Source organism: Labrus mixtus, chromosome 21, assembly GCF_963584025.1.
Source record: "Labrus mixtus chromosome 21, fLabMix1.1, whole genome shotgun sequence".
Taxonomy (NCBI): domain Eukaryota; kingdom Metazoa; phylum Chordata; class Actinopteri; order Labriformes; family Labridae; genus Labrus; species Labrus mixtus.
In genome coordinates this window covers 14,561,716-14,577,855 of record NC_083632.1, presented here as the reverse complement: position 1 = coordinate 14,577,855, position 16,140 = coordinate 14,561,716, and the positions used below count along the sequence as shown (strand labels likewise).

At 44.8% G+C, this 16,140-nt stretch overlaps 1 protein-coding gene across 1 annotated transcript; it reads left to right on the top strand.

Moving 5' to 3' along the window:
- The first annotated feature begins 5,911 nt into the window (after positions 1-5,911).
- foxk2a (forkhead box K2a) lies at positions 5,912-14,452 on the top strand. The gene is made up of 9 exons (XM_061028365.1): positions 5,912-6,413; positions 7,654-7,848; positions 10,020-10,161; positions 10,431-10,577; positions 11,474-11,667; positions 11,878-12,080; positions 12,189-12,446; positions 13,468-13,665; positions 13,937-14,452. Exons 1-9 carry the CDS (start codon positions 6,118-6,120, stop codon positions 14,158-14,160), a joined length of 1,857 nt encoding a protein of 618 aa, XP_060884348.1. The 5' UTR covers positions 5,912-6,117; the 3' UTR covers positions 14,161-14,452.
- Positions 14,453-16,140: the final 1,688 nt, after the last annotated feature.

The window sequence follows — 16,140 nt, the reverse complement described above, 5'->3', positions numbered from 1 at the left end:
TGTTTGGAAATGTGTCAGCCTTGCATTACTAATTCATAATTGCAGCCCTCGCTGCTCAAACACCTGCAGGAGAATTACTCTGAGCTGCTGATTCTAAGGTGTCACAATCCCTCCGTCTCCGCGGCTTCAGGTTCCACCTCACACCTAAGGCGTCTTTTCCGTTAGCTGTTGCCAGCCTAAAGGCCGTGCATGAAGCAGCGTGCATACACAAACACACACGTACACCTGACCCGGGTCACCTGAACATGACACTGTTTGACTCAGCGCCCTGGTGACAAAGGGGACAGGGATTAAGTTCTGCGGGGCCGTCACTGAGCTGTTAGGGTTGTTGTTGTTTCTTGCCAACATTACACACGAAGAAGAAGAGTGGGGGCATCTGATGTGCAGAAGTGTTAGGATTAAATCCTGCACAGGAAAAATAATAAAATTTTCATAAAAGTGAGGCATGCAACGCTACAGAGAGGAATAAACCTGCGTTTAAATTTGAGCTTTAAGGTTAATTCCTGTATTTTAAGGCTTGGCCGTATTTAATTTGAGCTTCCTTTAGCACTCTAAATCAACTCAACTTCAGCTTTGTTTGTCCCAGGCAGCAGCGTGTCCAGAGGGTCATCCAGGGGTTGGCAAGGGCCGCCTAAAAATGTGATCGGCAACCCCAGGTGCCACCCCAATAATCCTGAACTGTGATTAGCCATTTGCCCTGTCAGAGGCTGGACTTACATTAAAGGTAATAATAATATAATAATATAATAATAATATTAGGTTCTAACTCTAATATGTGTCTCTAGTCTGTCTACAAAACCCCAAATGATGAGAAAAGTCCATTCTCTCCATCTTTTGCCTGCACCACTTTTCAGAAAATTTGTGCTCAAACAGGCCGTTTGGAGATTTTCCCTTCATGACATCACAAAGGGCAGTAACCCCTCCCCCAGGTGGGTGACACTCCCACAGCTAGGTGTTTGTTCTACCCTCTGAGTCTACCTTCTCACTGTAAACAATAGGACATGGAGCGAGATAGCCCGAGACACCCAAGCCCTTCCAGAGAGGGGGCGTGGTCAGACACAGCTCATTTACATTTAAAGGTACAGACACAGAAACAGCCTGTTCTGAGCAGGGCTGAAATAGAGGGGTTTATAGACATGATCAAATACAGGATCAGAGTGGATTTAGAACAAGAAACTTCACACACATGTTTTGAGGAGCTCTGAGACTTATTTAAACTAATTGAACAGGAGGAGAATATGTGACCTTTAAGTTTTGAGCGAGCCTGTTGACATTAACTGTTAGGACAGTAATGTCGGGCTGGGTTGTGCTATGCCAGGAGCTGCACAAAGTCAGGATGCCGAAAGAAAGAAAGAAGGCCCCAAAAGTAACTCGTTAGCAAACATTTTACTGAAAACTCCAACAGCTGATCAGAGTAGGCAGAGGAGGCAAATGTTGGCTCGCACCAACTTGACTGATCCAACATGCATGTAATGATATTATTTAGTGACATCTTTGTAGGGCCCATTCACTTGGCCTTTCAGGGGCCCAGACATTTTTGTTGGCGGGCCTGCTCTTAGGTTGTTGTTTTTGTCCCTGACAGGTTTAGATTCAGGTTATTCTAAGAGTCTGACAACGTTACACATAAGGATCCCTGTGGTGATAGACCTTTTCGTTACAGAGGAAGATGATGTTTTAAACCAGACACAGCTGTTACATCACTCTCTTCAAACACACCCGAATCCACTCACAAAAACAATCATTTTAACTTGCAGAACACGGGAGTTACCAGTCTACTGCTGCTTCGATTGGTTTGTCAGTGCAATAATCTCAGCCGTACCGAGCTTTCCTGTGTGTGTCGTGGTCATTTCTACCACTGAGTATTCTGCTGGGAATTTTAACAATGTGCACGACTCCTCCTCAGAGAGAACACATCATCACACCTGTTTTAAAATCACTTCCTCATCCATTTTTAGAATTGAATTAAAAACTGTAGTGATCACTTTTAAAGCTTTGAGAGGGTCAGCTTCAGATCACATCGCTGACCTCCCGTCATGTAACCTGAGATCCTCCGGCAGGTCATAACTAACTAGTCCGGAAGACTAAAGGGGACCAAGCCCGTTCTGTTTCGGGCCCCTGCGTTATGCAGTGACCAGCCGGAGGAGATCAGAGAAGCTTGTTTTACTACTATGTGTTGTGTTTCAACTGTTGTCACACAAAATTAGAAGTATTAAATTACAGATGATGATTTTCTTTCTGTCGCTGTTACAGTAAGCCGTCCATGTTGTTCATGATGAGCAGCATGAAGCAGCTCTCACCGCTCCAAACAGACATGTTGCATCAATCTAGGATTTGGTTCACTTTTATGAAACATCAGGTATAATAAAGTAAAACATCCTCAGCTCGATCACAGCCTCATGCATCAAGCCTGTAAAACCTGACATGGATGTTTTTCCACCAACATTCACATCTATGGCAGGACTGTTATTTAGTGTTTCCTGTGAAATAAATCCTTGTTTAAGAATCTAAATCAGTGTTTCTAAACTGGTGGGTTGGGACCCAAAAGTGGATCGCGGAGCCAGTTTCATGGGTCGCTAATGTGTGACTGGAAATGATAATGTTTTAAAAAGTCTATGAAGCACTTTTTCTACATGTTTCTTTTGTTTTGTTTTGTCACATGTTGTACTGTCTGAGGTCCAAACTGTGCAATTTTAGTCATAGAAGAAATCTGATTAGTTGAAAAATATCTGAAATTCAGGTCGCAATTTGTCGTGAATGAGTTGGTGGTTGGTCCTAAGGCTAGACCAGTTGAGAACCACTGATCTAAATCACGACAGTTTCTCTTCTACAGGACGGGTGTCGTCTGATGGTAAATGGCTTCTGTTATAAACAATAACATGTAAGACTACTCTTCATATTTAATCAGTGAATAAATGCCAATTACAGACAGAGTAGGGAGGGTCATCGCTTCACCATCCTGGGGAAAAAATGGCATCATACTAGCCTACTAAATATTGTCAATCAATCAAAGTGTGAATCAGAGGGGATGTAGAAGGTATACCCTGTGGAGACTGAAATTAAGTGTGTACTCCGTATACCTGCGTATACGTAATATATTTTATATGTAAAAAACAAACCGTTCAATATTTAAATAGTTTATGACAATAAGTGGCACAAATGACAAGTGACTCAGTGTTGGGTCTGGAGTAAGGGATGCTCGCTGAGGGTCCAGGATGTCCATCTACAACACAGCATCAAAGATTCTCTATGATGAATTCAAATATGTGCAAAACATTTACCTGTAAACACCTGTACACTACTGCACACATAGCAACTACTGCTGACACAGCAAAGAGAGAGCCTCTGACATCCTGCATGACAAACTTTACACCAGCAGGGGGCAGCACCGGACTGATGATTCACTGCAGCAACCTGTCTTGTCTTTAACTGCCTGTTGTTTCTTTCTTATTCCTTATTGTTTACTTGTGTTTATATTTCTGTAGACTCTTCTCTGTTTGGTCTGAATGCTGATGTTTATTCTGTTCTTGTGAGTTCCTGTTTTTGCTTTTTAAAGCTGCTAATAAAGTTATTATTATCACCCTCATCTTTATAATTCAGCACCCGGCAGACAAGTTTGAAACGAGCTGTTATTCTGCAAACTCTGTGTGTGTCTCTATATATACGTATAAACTCCATCATCACTTACAGTAGGAATGTGCAGATATTGGCTGAGGTCTGATTAACAAAACAAGATCCATGTTGGGTGACAAACTTTAAACCACAGCAGTGGCCCTAAATGTGCAAATTTTGCAATGACAGTAGAAAATCCCCCTAAAAGGGCCCCATCTGACACTCACTGTCCAGCATGCATTAATGTTGTAAAAACTGAAGTTTGTAATTGAAAGTCAACAGAGGTTAATGAAGAGGAATTATCCATCTACAAGACGAGTACGTATAAGGCCACTGGGGCATCATGATGGTTTGAGGGCCCGTCAATTGGTTTTTGCCCGGGGCCCCAACAGACTCTAGAATCGCCACTGGTCATCAAGCATTTCCAACAAACACTTTTATCCAATATTCATGCAACAGAGGATTCAGATACTTTAAGCTAATCGTAATAATTTAAATTTTATTAAAGGAAATATTCATATTATTTTACATTAATGTAGCCTACATGTTATGTGCAGTATGAACACTTTTTTTGTAAACATAAAACTCAAGGTAAAATTGATCATTAAAAAATAAGTTAAGGACCTTAAAGTTTAGAGTATTTTTGCAGATTTTGCAGACAAAGTTTAAATCAAAACCTTCAATTCAGCTTTTTAAACGCTCGTCTAGATATGATGACGTCATTGTTTGAGGAACACGTGGGACATGGCGCTCCTAACCTGATTTTTAAATATTGATGCGGTGTTACTGACTGCGCATGCGCTCACTGCAGATCGTGGAGCCTTGATATTACGGTGTGTCTCTGTGTTTTAGTATCCATAGTTTAACCAACACACACACACACACACACACACACACACACACACACACACACACACACACACACACACACACACACACACACACACACACACACACACACACACACACACACACACACACACACACACACACACACACACACACACACACACACACAGCGTGGTGGCTGCTTTACTACAGAACGTAAACTGATCAGCTGCACAGAAAACACGGAAGTGGATTCTTACCCATCATGCTTCAGGAAAATGTCCTATAACAAAAAACTGTTATACTATTTAAATATTTATGTAAAGAATTCATTTATATGTTTAAAAATATATTTATTTCAGTAAGTATGACAATAAAGTAAAAGTTAGGTGTAAAATGAAGGGATAAAAACAAATAAATCCATTTATATAAAAACTTTACACAGAAAAAAACTTTACTAAAATACATAAATATATGTTTTAAAAAACAAAAGGGATTTAAAATAAATTAAACGAACAATACGTATAATTGTATTAGAATTTTACACTAAAATATCTAAATTAATTACAAATGGACTAAACCAATGTTATATATTAAGTACCTCTAATATTTCCAACAGTTATCAAAGCCAGAGAAATCTGTAATTTTATACTTGTAACAGGTCCTGTCTTGCCTTGCCGTAGCAACCGCCATGACAGACACGACATGTTTATCGTTACCATGGAAACACTGGGTGTTACATCAAACACAGCTGCAGAAGGAAGCGTGAGCTGCTACTGAAAGCTGCCGTACTGTTGCTGTTTGTGCTGCTGTGATAAAAACGTCATGTAAATTATGCTCCGATACTTTAGCTCGACGGTAAATTATTCTCTCTATTCTCATATTCTCTTCCTCAGGTCGGTTTCACCCAGTCGTCATGACTACGGTCAACTTGGAGTTTGTTTTCATCGTGGGGATGCAGAGAGAATCACTCCCATGATTCCCCGGCAGCCTCAATGTCATCTTTGGTTATTGTTTTGATTGAGAGCCCCCTGGTGGTGGAATATACACACTGAGCCTTTAATCATTTTATACAGCAAATTAAAAAAGAAACAAACTTCACTACAATATTATTTTGTGTTTGAATGCAGAAATAAATGTGAAAATAAAAATAGCTCAGCAGAGATCAAGTTTTTCTTTCAGTTTTAGTGTCAAAAAAAGAATCATGTTTAGTCCTTTTGATGATAATTTGACTCCAAGTTGATTTGAATAATCTAAAATCCGCGTTTTTTAATCTCCTCTCCGGTTTTTAAATCTCTCCGGCCATCTGCGTGTCAGCCTGCGGTGCAACCAACCTCTACTTTCTCGGCTATTTTTATTATTGTTATCATTGGTAAACACCAAACATCTGCCTACAAAGACAGGCTTACTATTGGCTGAGCAGTCCGTCCGTCTCTTTACTTCCGCCCGTTTGGCCGCTTGTGATTGGTCGAGCTCCCTCTTTTTTCCTCTTCTTCGCGGCGGTGGGTCGGAGCCGCTGTGTCCCCGGTCTGGCACGTTCCTAGCCAAATTCTCCACGGTGTAAAATTGGATCCCCCCTAATTCACTTAAGAAAAAAAAGTATCCCCTCTTCAATTCCCCACAACCGAAATTATATTCCCGCTGAACGCACATCTCTAAAATATCTGAAAAGCTGTGAAGATGGCGGTGGTAAGCGGGACGTCAGGGTCGGCTGTAGCCCGGCTTGAGGGCCGAGAATTCGAGTATCTGATGAAGAAAAGGTCGGTGACCATCGGCCGGAACTCCTCGCAGGGCTCCGTGGACGTGAGCATGGGACACTCCAGCTTCATCTCCCGCCGGCACCTCGAGATATTCACGGCCGGAGAAGACGGCACCGGCACCGGGGACTTCTATCTCCGATGCCTCGGAAAAAACGGGGTGTTTGTTGATGGGGTGTTCCAGAGAAGAGGGGCTCCACCTCTCCAGCTTCCACGAATGTAAGGATGATTTCCCCTGCTTGCATTGGCTATACAATCCGAGGATTTATGTGTACATGTGTTGTTATTGTTTTGTTGTTTTGCACGTGTTGTGTCAAGCAGCAGCAGGTCTCGTGCTGCACAGTTGCATGGCGATAACGTCATACGAAACCTCCATATAAAAACGTGTTGGTTAAGTTGTGCGATACTTATTTGCCAAAAACATAAACACACGTTGCTCCATTTAGCATTTAATGTGTAACGTTAAGGTATCTGTTTAAATCGGCCTACACACAGTCAACAAAATGACCTTAGTGAGACTTCAGATAGCCATACTTCATCCAAGAAGTCGTGCACTGTTGCTTACTACGCTCCTTAAAGTGCACGTGATGAAAGCTATCTTTTCATGTTAAAATTAGAAGTTTGTTGTTGTAAATTTCATATACCTGTATGCCGAATTTCAGAGTGACCAACAATTCAAAAAAACATTCAACATGTATGTCCTCAGTGTTTGTATTTAGTGGTAACAAAGAAAGAAACACTAAAATGACCAGTTTTTGTAATGGGCTTTTGTATGATAGTTTCTCAAAAATCAAACGAACCAAATTATTTTGGATTTGCACTCAACTACAGCCACTCAGTAAACTTGGTGTATGGGTGACGTTTCTGACTCACTGCAAGTGTTTCAGCTGCAGCTTTGAAGCTTAGGTTAGCGCTGTAGTTCATTTAATCTGGCTCAGTGTCAACTTGGCCTCATGTTACCTGTGCAGGAATGTTTACACTGTTCGGCTTATCTGCCAGCTTTTTCTTCTTTCAGTTTAAAGCCTCACATTGAACCGTTGTTGTTGTTGTTGTTGTTGTTGTTGTGTCCTGACTCACACTGTCCCTCCACTCTGCATTAGGTAAAACATGTCCATAGTGTTACTGAGCCAGATGAGTAATTAATTTAAAACTGTCAGCAACTGGTCCAAATATACCCCATTAATACTAAAGTAGACATGTAAGACATGAAGGGTTACATAATGCTCATGGTGGCCTTCCATATTTAAACTGTGTGAGTTTGAATCTCAGTGCTCCTCTCCTGGCCTCACTTGGACCTCCTCGGGCCGCTTGTTGCGGGGCAGGAGGCTCATCTGTTGGTGTATGCAGAGACACCATAAGAAGGATTTTGTTTCATTCATATGTAGACAAATTCAGTGTAAACATTGCACATTAATACACACTCTGTTTCTTGTTGTCCGTGCTTTTCTTGCATACACAGGTGTTGTTTCCGGTTCCCCAGCACAAGTATAAAGATCACGTTCACAGCCCTGTCCATTGACAAGAAGGAGCCAAGGAACGTGCCGGAATCACCGGTCAAGCCCGTCCAACCCCAAATTTCCCCCCTGACAATAAACATTCCTGACAACATAGCCCACCTCATGAGCCCACTGCCTTCACCCACCGGCACCATCAGGTAGGAGTTCTTTCGGGTTTCTGCAACACTCAAAACCAGTTTACAAAACGGTTCCTGTATTTTTTAACCTGGGGAATATTTTTTACAAATCTTAAAAAAGTACGAATTCAAAAAGTTTAAGAAATGCTTCAGCAGGCAGCGATAAATCACGCTTAAACATAAACATACAGGCCTTATGCCCCGTTCAAAGTACGTCCACTAAAAGTTCTTGTTGTCGACACTGAAAGGCTCAGATTTATATTTCTGTGTCGACTCTATACCGTTCATGTAGCCCTGTACCGACAGAGAAGCCTGACGTGGACCTCCTCAGAACAATGCCACCGCAAGCCCTGTGATTGGACCGCTGGGTAGCATCTTATTTTCTGCACTTACAACACATCCTGTGTCGCAGCTGTTTTTTAAGTAATGCAGAAAGAAAGACGCTACAAGCCAGTCAAATCCACTGCTGCCTGATATTTATGGTGCGTTCCATTTGACTGGAAGTTGGAAATTCGGAGTTAGATACGCCTTCAGGAACGCCCCCTGAAGTTGATAGTCAGACCTAGAAACGTTCAGTAGTGTCTGCGTGCATCGACGGTAACTGTTGTGTGTATTAGCAGCTTAGTCCTCATTTTGTGTAATTAAATCAATCACTCCGATCGCATCATGCACGTTCTATCTGTGGACGTGTTGTCATGTCATGTTCACGCACAAACTGTCACGTAGTGTGGTAGTAGTTAACAAAAACGAAGGTTACTCCAGGAGGCGTCCATGTTGCTTGTCTGACTTGTAACTGGAACACTGTTAACTCGGGTGTGACGTCATTCCCAGCTCCGACATCAGAGAGCCGAGGCGAATGGGACGCACCATTATCAGCTCCAGCTCAAATAAATGACGGTGCCCCTCGGTTTCAGTCGCCATGGTTTCAGAAGTATAAATCAAGCTGAAGTGTCGGACAGCGTTAGAGAAGGGGTCCCTACAGAGTCGCAGCTTTTTGTTTTTGAGAGGCCGCCGCTTTTATTAAACAGAAACAGATCTTACAAACCGCCAGAAGCCATTGACAAAAACAGTCGTTTCCCCTCAACGTAGGAACACGGGAGTTTCTGGTCTTCTGTGGCCTTAATCAGTGAGTTAGTGTGTGTTGATGTGTGATGCTGGAATATTCTGTTGGATCCAAACTCACTAATTAAACACAGAGACCCCCAACACCTGGATCTACGAGGTAAAGACCCTGACACACAAAGGAGATCGTCGGCCGTCGGTGAGCGATCGTCGCTTTGGTTTTTGCGTTGTGTCCAGCTGCGCCGCTACCTGTTGACCTTTTTTTGGCCGATTCGACATGTTGAATCAGCGTCGGTGAGAGGAGTCTCTCCGATTGGCTGTTCAGAGGTTTCATTTCTCTCCAGCTCTCGTCACAGGTTCAGGAAAGCCCCTTGAGCATGCCGCTGTAGTATCCATGCTTTCACCCATTAGTGCGGTTTCTTCTTATTTGTCTCCTCCGCCTCTTCTTTTTCCACTAAAAGACCAAGGACTGACAACGCCAGCGCCTTTTTCAACTTTTTATCAGACATTATTCTCCATATGTAGGCTACCTATAATACGAGTGGTGAGCCACAGCGGTGTGAAAATGGTCTTCTCGTATCATAACAACGGACTACCGCCCCCTGCTGGCATGGAGAGTTATTTCCTCCTCTACGTGGTCGTTTGCCGTCGGCTGTAGTCTTTGCGGTGTGTTCAGGTGCAACTTTTTGACCAAGAAGTGAGGCGACGACACAGGCGGCCTTCGTCGCCACTAGTTCTTTGCCGTCTGCTTGGTGCGCCAGGATCTTAAGAATGACAGCTTTTGACTATGGCGTCTGGTTGCGTTGTCCTGTCTCTCCATTAAAGGCACAGCAAGCCCCAAAAGGTTTCTGTGGTTTCTATTGGGCATTTTTAATAATCCCTTTATCGGCATGAACAAGCTCTTTTTTTCTGGATGTACTTTACTTGTTCACCTTTTCCTCTGAGGATTATGCTGCAGCAGGGATTAAAGAACGTTTGTTTGTTTTCATCATTAAGCCGTCAAAACAGCGTCCAGGTTTAAAAACACCTGGATCTTGGTTACACCTGCAATGATAATGTTGTCTTGTCAGTGTTCTGCACATGTTCAGGATTACAGATCTTTCTCTTTTTTTTTTTTGTTCGTGTTATAGTGCGGCAAACTCCTGTCCATCGAGTCCCCGGGGGGCGGGACTTTCCAGCTACAGGACAGGCCGCGTCCTCGCCTCCGACCTGATCGGAGACAACTCCCAATCAGAAAACGACAAAGACGCCTCAGGTGAAGACAGCCCAAAGGTGAGGAATATAACAGTATGCACAGAAAGAGGGTGTTTTAAAAAAAGACTTGAGAGGATCTGAACTGAGTCCTGTCGTCGTCTCAGTTCTGTGAACGTCCCCCGTTACTCCTTGAAGTCTAAAAATTGCCCAGCGCACACATCAACATAGACTTTGGAGCACAGAGCGTCTCTGAACGAGTGTTTGTGTCTCTCAACAAAGCATGGAGCGAAAACATGATTTTCCTTTTCCTCCTTAACTCAACATTAACTTTCTGTTTTTCCCCGCAGGACGACTCCAAACCTCCGTATTCGTACGCACAACTAATAGTCCAAGCGATCACCATGGCCCCGGACAAACAGCTGACTCTGAATGGAATATACACCCACATCACCAAGAACTACCCCTACTACAGAACCGCTGATAAAGGCTGGCAGGTCAGAGGCTTCACCATGTACCACCTTTTGTATAAACATACAGCGTGTCTAGTTTAAGTTCTTTCAGTCATTATCACTTATTTATTCCTGTAAATGTAAAATAAATCAAAGATAGAAAGAGAGGCTGCTGGTGTTACATGATTCACAACTACAAAAACACTCTAGTCTAAATTTCATCCCAAGAAAAATGCTTATTAAAGGAGCAATGTGTAACTCTGACACCTAGTGTTTAAAATGGGTACTGCAGTCCAAGTTTAAAACATTATAGAGAGCTGTCTCCCCCCGCCCCCTCCTCTCTAGAGTCCATGCTCACGCAGGTTGCCATGTGGTGGACACTGAAGCTTCAGTGTTTAGTCAGCTCTACATCGGTCTGTAAACCTTTCTGTGTTCTAACCTCTCTCCATTTTTCAAAAGCATCTCCAATATTGATCCTAGTTAGAGCTCGTTTCTGCTCGTGGAGCTTATTAGAAACATGCAGAGGCTTTTTAGGTCGGGTACAATCACTTCTATCTGAACCAGTTCTCTTGCCCGCTTCCATCGCTGCAACACCTGTTGGTTTGACCTGATAACTGGTCTCATATCTGACAAACAGGGGCGTCCAAAACGGCCGTGTGGGGGGTGTCTTAAAACCGCCTACCTTCTCTGGTCCAAACAAATCCAGAGCATTCAGGACCAGAATCTAAAGTTAGAAGGAGGACATACTGGCTGCTGCATTGTTGTCAGAGAAGCCAGCACTTCAACATAGCATGTTTCCTTAATGTCTGATCATATAGTAAGGTACCTTTATCATTTCACTCACTACACATCTCACTGATTGGACCTTTAAACATCATCCTGCAACATTCTCCACCCCCCTGTCTTTCAGTAACACTCTGTTGTAATTATTTGTACTTTAGAACTCGATCCGTCACAACCTGTCCCTGAACCGTTACTTCATCAAAGTGGCGCGCTCTCAGGAGGAGCCGGGGAAAGGATCGTTCTGGAGGATCGACCCGGCGTCTGAGGGGAAACTGATCGATCAAGCCTTCAGGAAGCGCCGGCCCCGAGGAGTGCCCTGCTTCAGGACTCCTGTGGGACCGCTCTCCTCCAGGTAAACCACTCCTTAGCCTTGACGGGAAAGTGTTACTCTGTCTAAAAATACACACTTTCTAAAATACTAACAGTCTTACAATGTATCTTTTTAAGTATTATTGCACCTGAGTTGTTAGGTGAAGGGTAAAAGAGGTGTTAAAGTCGGTCTGAGTCCAGAGTCCGAGTTTGTAGTTCTTTAATAAAACTCAACAATTTTTTTCTTCCTCAGGAGTGCTCCAGCTTCTCCCAGCCACACGGGGGCGCTGTCTGCCCACTCCAGTGGGGTCCAGACCCCAGACAGCCTGTCCAGGGAGGGCTCCCCAGTCCCAATGGAGCCAGAACCAACACCTCCCCCCGCCCCGACCCAGACCGCCATAGTCCAGCCCAAACTGGCCGTCATCCAGGAGGCCCGCTTCGCACAGAACTCCCCCGGTAAAACACGCCACATCATTTAATCGTCTTCTCAAACCTTTATGTGGCGTCCTGTGACTGTGCAGCGAAGAGTTTGTCAGTAACCTGTAGCCCTGCCCCCTCTGACAGGCGCCCCCCTCAACCACCAGCCGGTCCTGATCGCTGTGCAACGCCAGATGCCTCAAACGACCATGAAGCCTGTGACCTACACCATGGCCACGCCGGCCATAGTGACAACGTCTCCAAGCTCCGCCCCCGTCATGCAGACCATGCACGTTGTCCACCAGATCCCAGCCGTGACCATGGCAACTGTTACCGGACAGCATGTCGCTACAGTGAGCCCAGAAACTCAGCAGAACGGGGGCGGAGATCATAAAGAGATCAAAGGTGAGGCCTGAAACACGCCGTCGTCTTTGAAGCCAGTCTCACCTGTGAGAAATGAAACTGCAGACCGTGACGTCAAAGTAGAAAGAAGAGTTCAATGCAGCCTGCAACTAATGATAGTTTGATCATTGACACACATGATTTAAAAAAAAAGTCATAATGCTCGTTTTAATTACCCCGTTTAGCGAAGGCCAATCAGTGGCTCTTTTCAGACTGCGCATCAGCATCAACTAAGCTCGACCGTCGTCACGTCTTTGTACATTCATGTTGATTCGGGGGCGTAATATTGGCGTCCCAGTCTGTGAATTCACATCACGTAGGGGCGTTGCAAAAGCCCGGCACAGCGGGAGCCCCACATGCACACACACACACGCAGGGCTGCGCTCCCCCGCTGGCTCAGTTGAAACGGTCTCTCCTGTTACTACCTCTGAAGACGGTGCAGAGGGGGGGGAACACTTCATTCCCCCCATTACGCCTCCTTGACATTGAGATTTAAGCCAATACATCACAGGGGCTTAAATATCGCGGCTTCTAACGGCAGTCTGAACAGGGCTGCTGTTGAGACTCATCTGATTCTACAGATATGGACAAACCAGACTCTATTACATAGAAAGCATTTTGTAAACTTGCACACAGAGCTGACAAAGCAACAAGACTAGATAGAAATCAGCATCCTGATGTCGCTTGTCGTCATTTCATCAGTTTACTTTGGGTTCATGCTGCAGTCAGACAGACTTCAGGGAAATCTTGGTACTGATCAGAACTGACGGGTCATCAACCCGGGTCTTGGTACTGATCCAGGATTGCAGGTCATCAAACCGGGACCTGGTCAGCATCAAGTAGCCGGCAGCAGCAGGAAACTTAATCCAGACCCAGGTCATGGAGGAGGGAGAATAATCCAGCCGTGAGAGAGTCAGGGTGATGATACGGAGCTGAAGACATGATGGCGTCTGCACGGTCAACAATTCAGAGGATTTGTTATTGATGTGTCTATTTGTCTGATGAGGTTTTTCTGTGTTTGCAGTCAAAGTGGAGCCGGTCCCGTCCATCAAGGCCGCGTCTATAGGGGGAGTCAGTCGGATCATTCAGAGCTCCCAGGCTGCTCCGCTGACCACGGTGACCATCGTCCAACAAGCTCCACTCGGACAGCACCAGCTCCCCATAAAGGCCATCACACAGAACGGGACCCACCTGGTCCCCATCACTACTGCTGCTAGCCCAGGTGACTGACGCACACACACACACACAGCCAAAAGTACTTCCTTGTTATTTCCTCATTCGCTTCCTTTGTCGGATTTGTGAGGCGGGCTTTTAGTGTTAACTCAGGAGTGACGTGGTGGTGATGCAGTTCCTAGGTTTTGGGGTCTTGTGGTCTAAACTGAGACCCATCTGAACCCAAACAGCAGCAGCGGAAGCTCTAACTTGTTTTTCACTTTTGATCCTGCACGTTGCCGTTCTGATCTTCTTTATAACGGCCTCCTTCTCTCCCCCAGCTGTTGCAAACCCCCTCCACATTCTGGCGGCTCACGCCTCAGCCTCGGCGTCCCTCCCCACCAAGAGGCAGAACGGAGAACTGAAAGAGCAACCCGAGTTGAAGAGGCTGAAAACAGAGGAAGTGGCGGCGGGTGACGCGGCGGCGAACAACAATAGCAAGAAGAACGGCACCACGGACAGAGCCGGAGAGGGAGGGGTCAGTGAACGCAACGGCGACAAGTAGCCTGACACCCCCCCCCCTCCCGCTCTCCTGAACGCAGTGAGCCTCCCCACATCCTCACTTTCTCACCTCCTCCTCCTTCATCCTCCCACCTGGTCATCATCGACTCCAAGGTGCCAATCAGAGACGAGACACGGAAACACCTGCAGGACTCCAGAATGTTCAAATCCTCTTCCATTTATTTAAGACCACGATGCAAAAACTAGAGACCAAACTGAAGAAAAAAAAAGACGACTGTGAAGTTCGAGACCCAGACGGAGAGAAGAAGCACAGGAAGTAAAAAAAAAAAAAAGAAGAGAGAGAGACATATTGGACGAGCGAGCGAGAAGGAGCCTCACCCTGGTAGCATTAAAGCGCTTAAACTGTGTCCGGTAGAAAAGCGTCATAAACACCGGTAGTGAACGCAAAGGGAAGCGTGCGCGTGGACATTCCCATCTTCGGCAGCTAGCCTCCGTGTCGACCTCCCTGACCCCCCTCCCCCCCCCCCCCCGTCGTGAGTAGAAATGCAGTTCTGTCGTACACGTGATCTCTCTTCTGTGTTTCTACATTTCCCGCCGCACAGAGACCATCTAGTAATAATGAAACACGCGGGGTCGAACACTTCAACGCCATATTTTGGGATTCCTTTTCTTCCCGTTTGTTAAAAAGTGAAAGGAATGTAGTCTCCTCCTTCTTTTTGTTCCTTTCTAAAGACGACACTATCATTCTCTCTCCCCCTGCACATCCACAGAGTTTTTCATATTTTACTAAATATCCTCCGAGATCTAAAGTATATTCCCATGCGTCGTGTTTGACCGTGTGCTTCATGGCGCTTGCATGTAACGGATGTAGAGACGATGTAACGAGCAGATTCTCTGAATATGGAACTGAAGAAACTTTCGACTGAATCTCCGCCTGACGATTCTGACCAGTGCTGCACTTAACTGAACTCTTAGTTGTTGTTTTTTTATGTTCTCCTTTTGTACTTTTTGTTTCCATCATGGGCCGTGTTCGTGACCTTTTGTGTTGACCATGGCTTGATTCTTTGATTCTGTTCGGGCTCCTAAAACAGTCGAGTCGGATTGTACTCTGTGTTACACGAGGAAAAACAAGTGATAGCTGTTTGTTCTGCTTCAGTGGGTAAATGCTTTTTTTATTTTATAAATTTATTTAAAACACATCAAAACCTCTTAGTTTGTATTTCTTTCCGTCAAAGTTTTCTCTCAAACTCTGTGTGAAGGATGATTTCTTTCTCAGACCTGAGGAGACATTTAAAACATCTGTATGACACAATCAAGAGTCTGACCTCATGCACACACAGTCTGAAGGAGCATACACTCATCCGCCACTTCATAATGTGCACCTTGCTGGTACCGGGTTGGACCCCCTTTTGCCTTCAAAACTGCCTTAATTCTGCGTGGCATAGATTCAACAAGGTGCTGGAAACATATCTTTAGAGATTTTGTTCAACATGATATCATCACACAGTTGCTGTAGATTTCTCTGCTGCACATCCATGAGACAAATCTCCCGTTCCACCACATCCCAAAGGAGCTCTGTTGGATTGACATCTGGTGACTGTGGAGGCCGTTTGAGTACAGTGAACTCATTGTCATATTTGAGATGATATGAGCTTTGTGACATGGTGCGCTATCCAGCTGGAAGTAGTCATCAGAAGATGGGTACACTGTGATCATAAAGAGCTGGACAAGGTCAGCAACAATGCTCAGGTAGGCTGTGGCGATTAAATGATGCTCAGTTAGCACACAGGGACCTTGGTTTTGTTGGTTTTACGACATGTAACCACGTGATTGGCTGATTAGATATTTGCAATAACAAGCAGTTGAACAGCCGTACCTAATAAAGTGGCCGGTGAGTGTATGTGTCATGATTGATGACTAGCTAACATTTAAGGTTCAAGTGGCCTCCATCACCCGGTCATGTCAGGTTTCCCTGAACATCAGAGCGTGCTACACAGCTCCTGGTACAGACTCTTGTCTGATA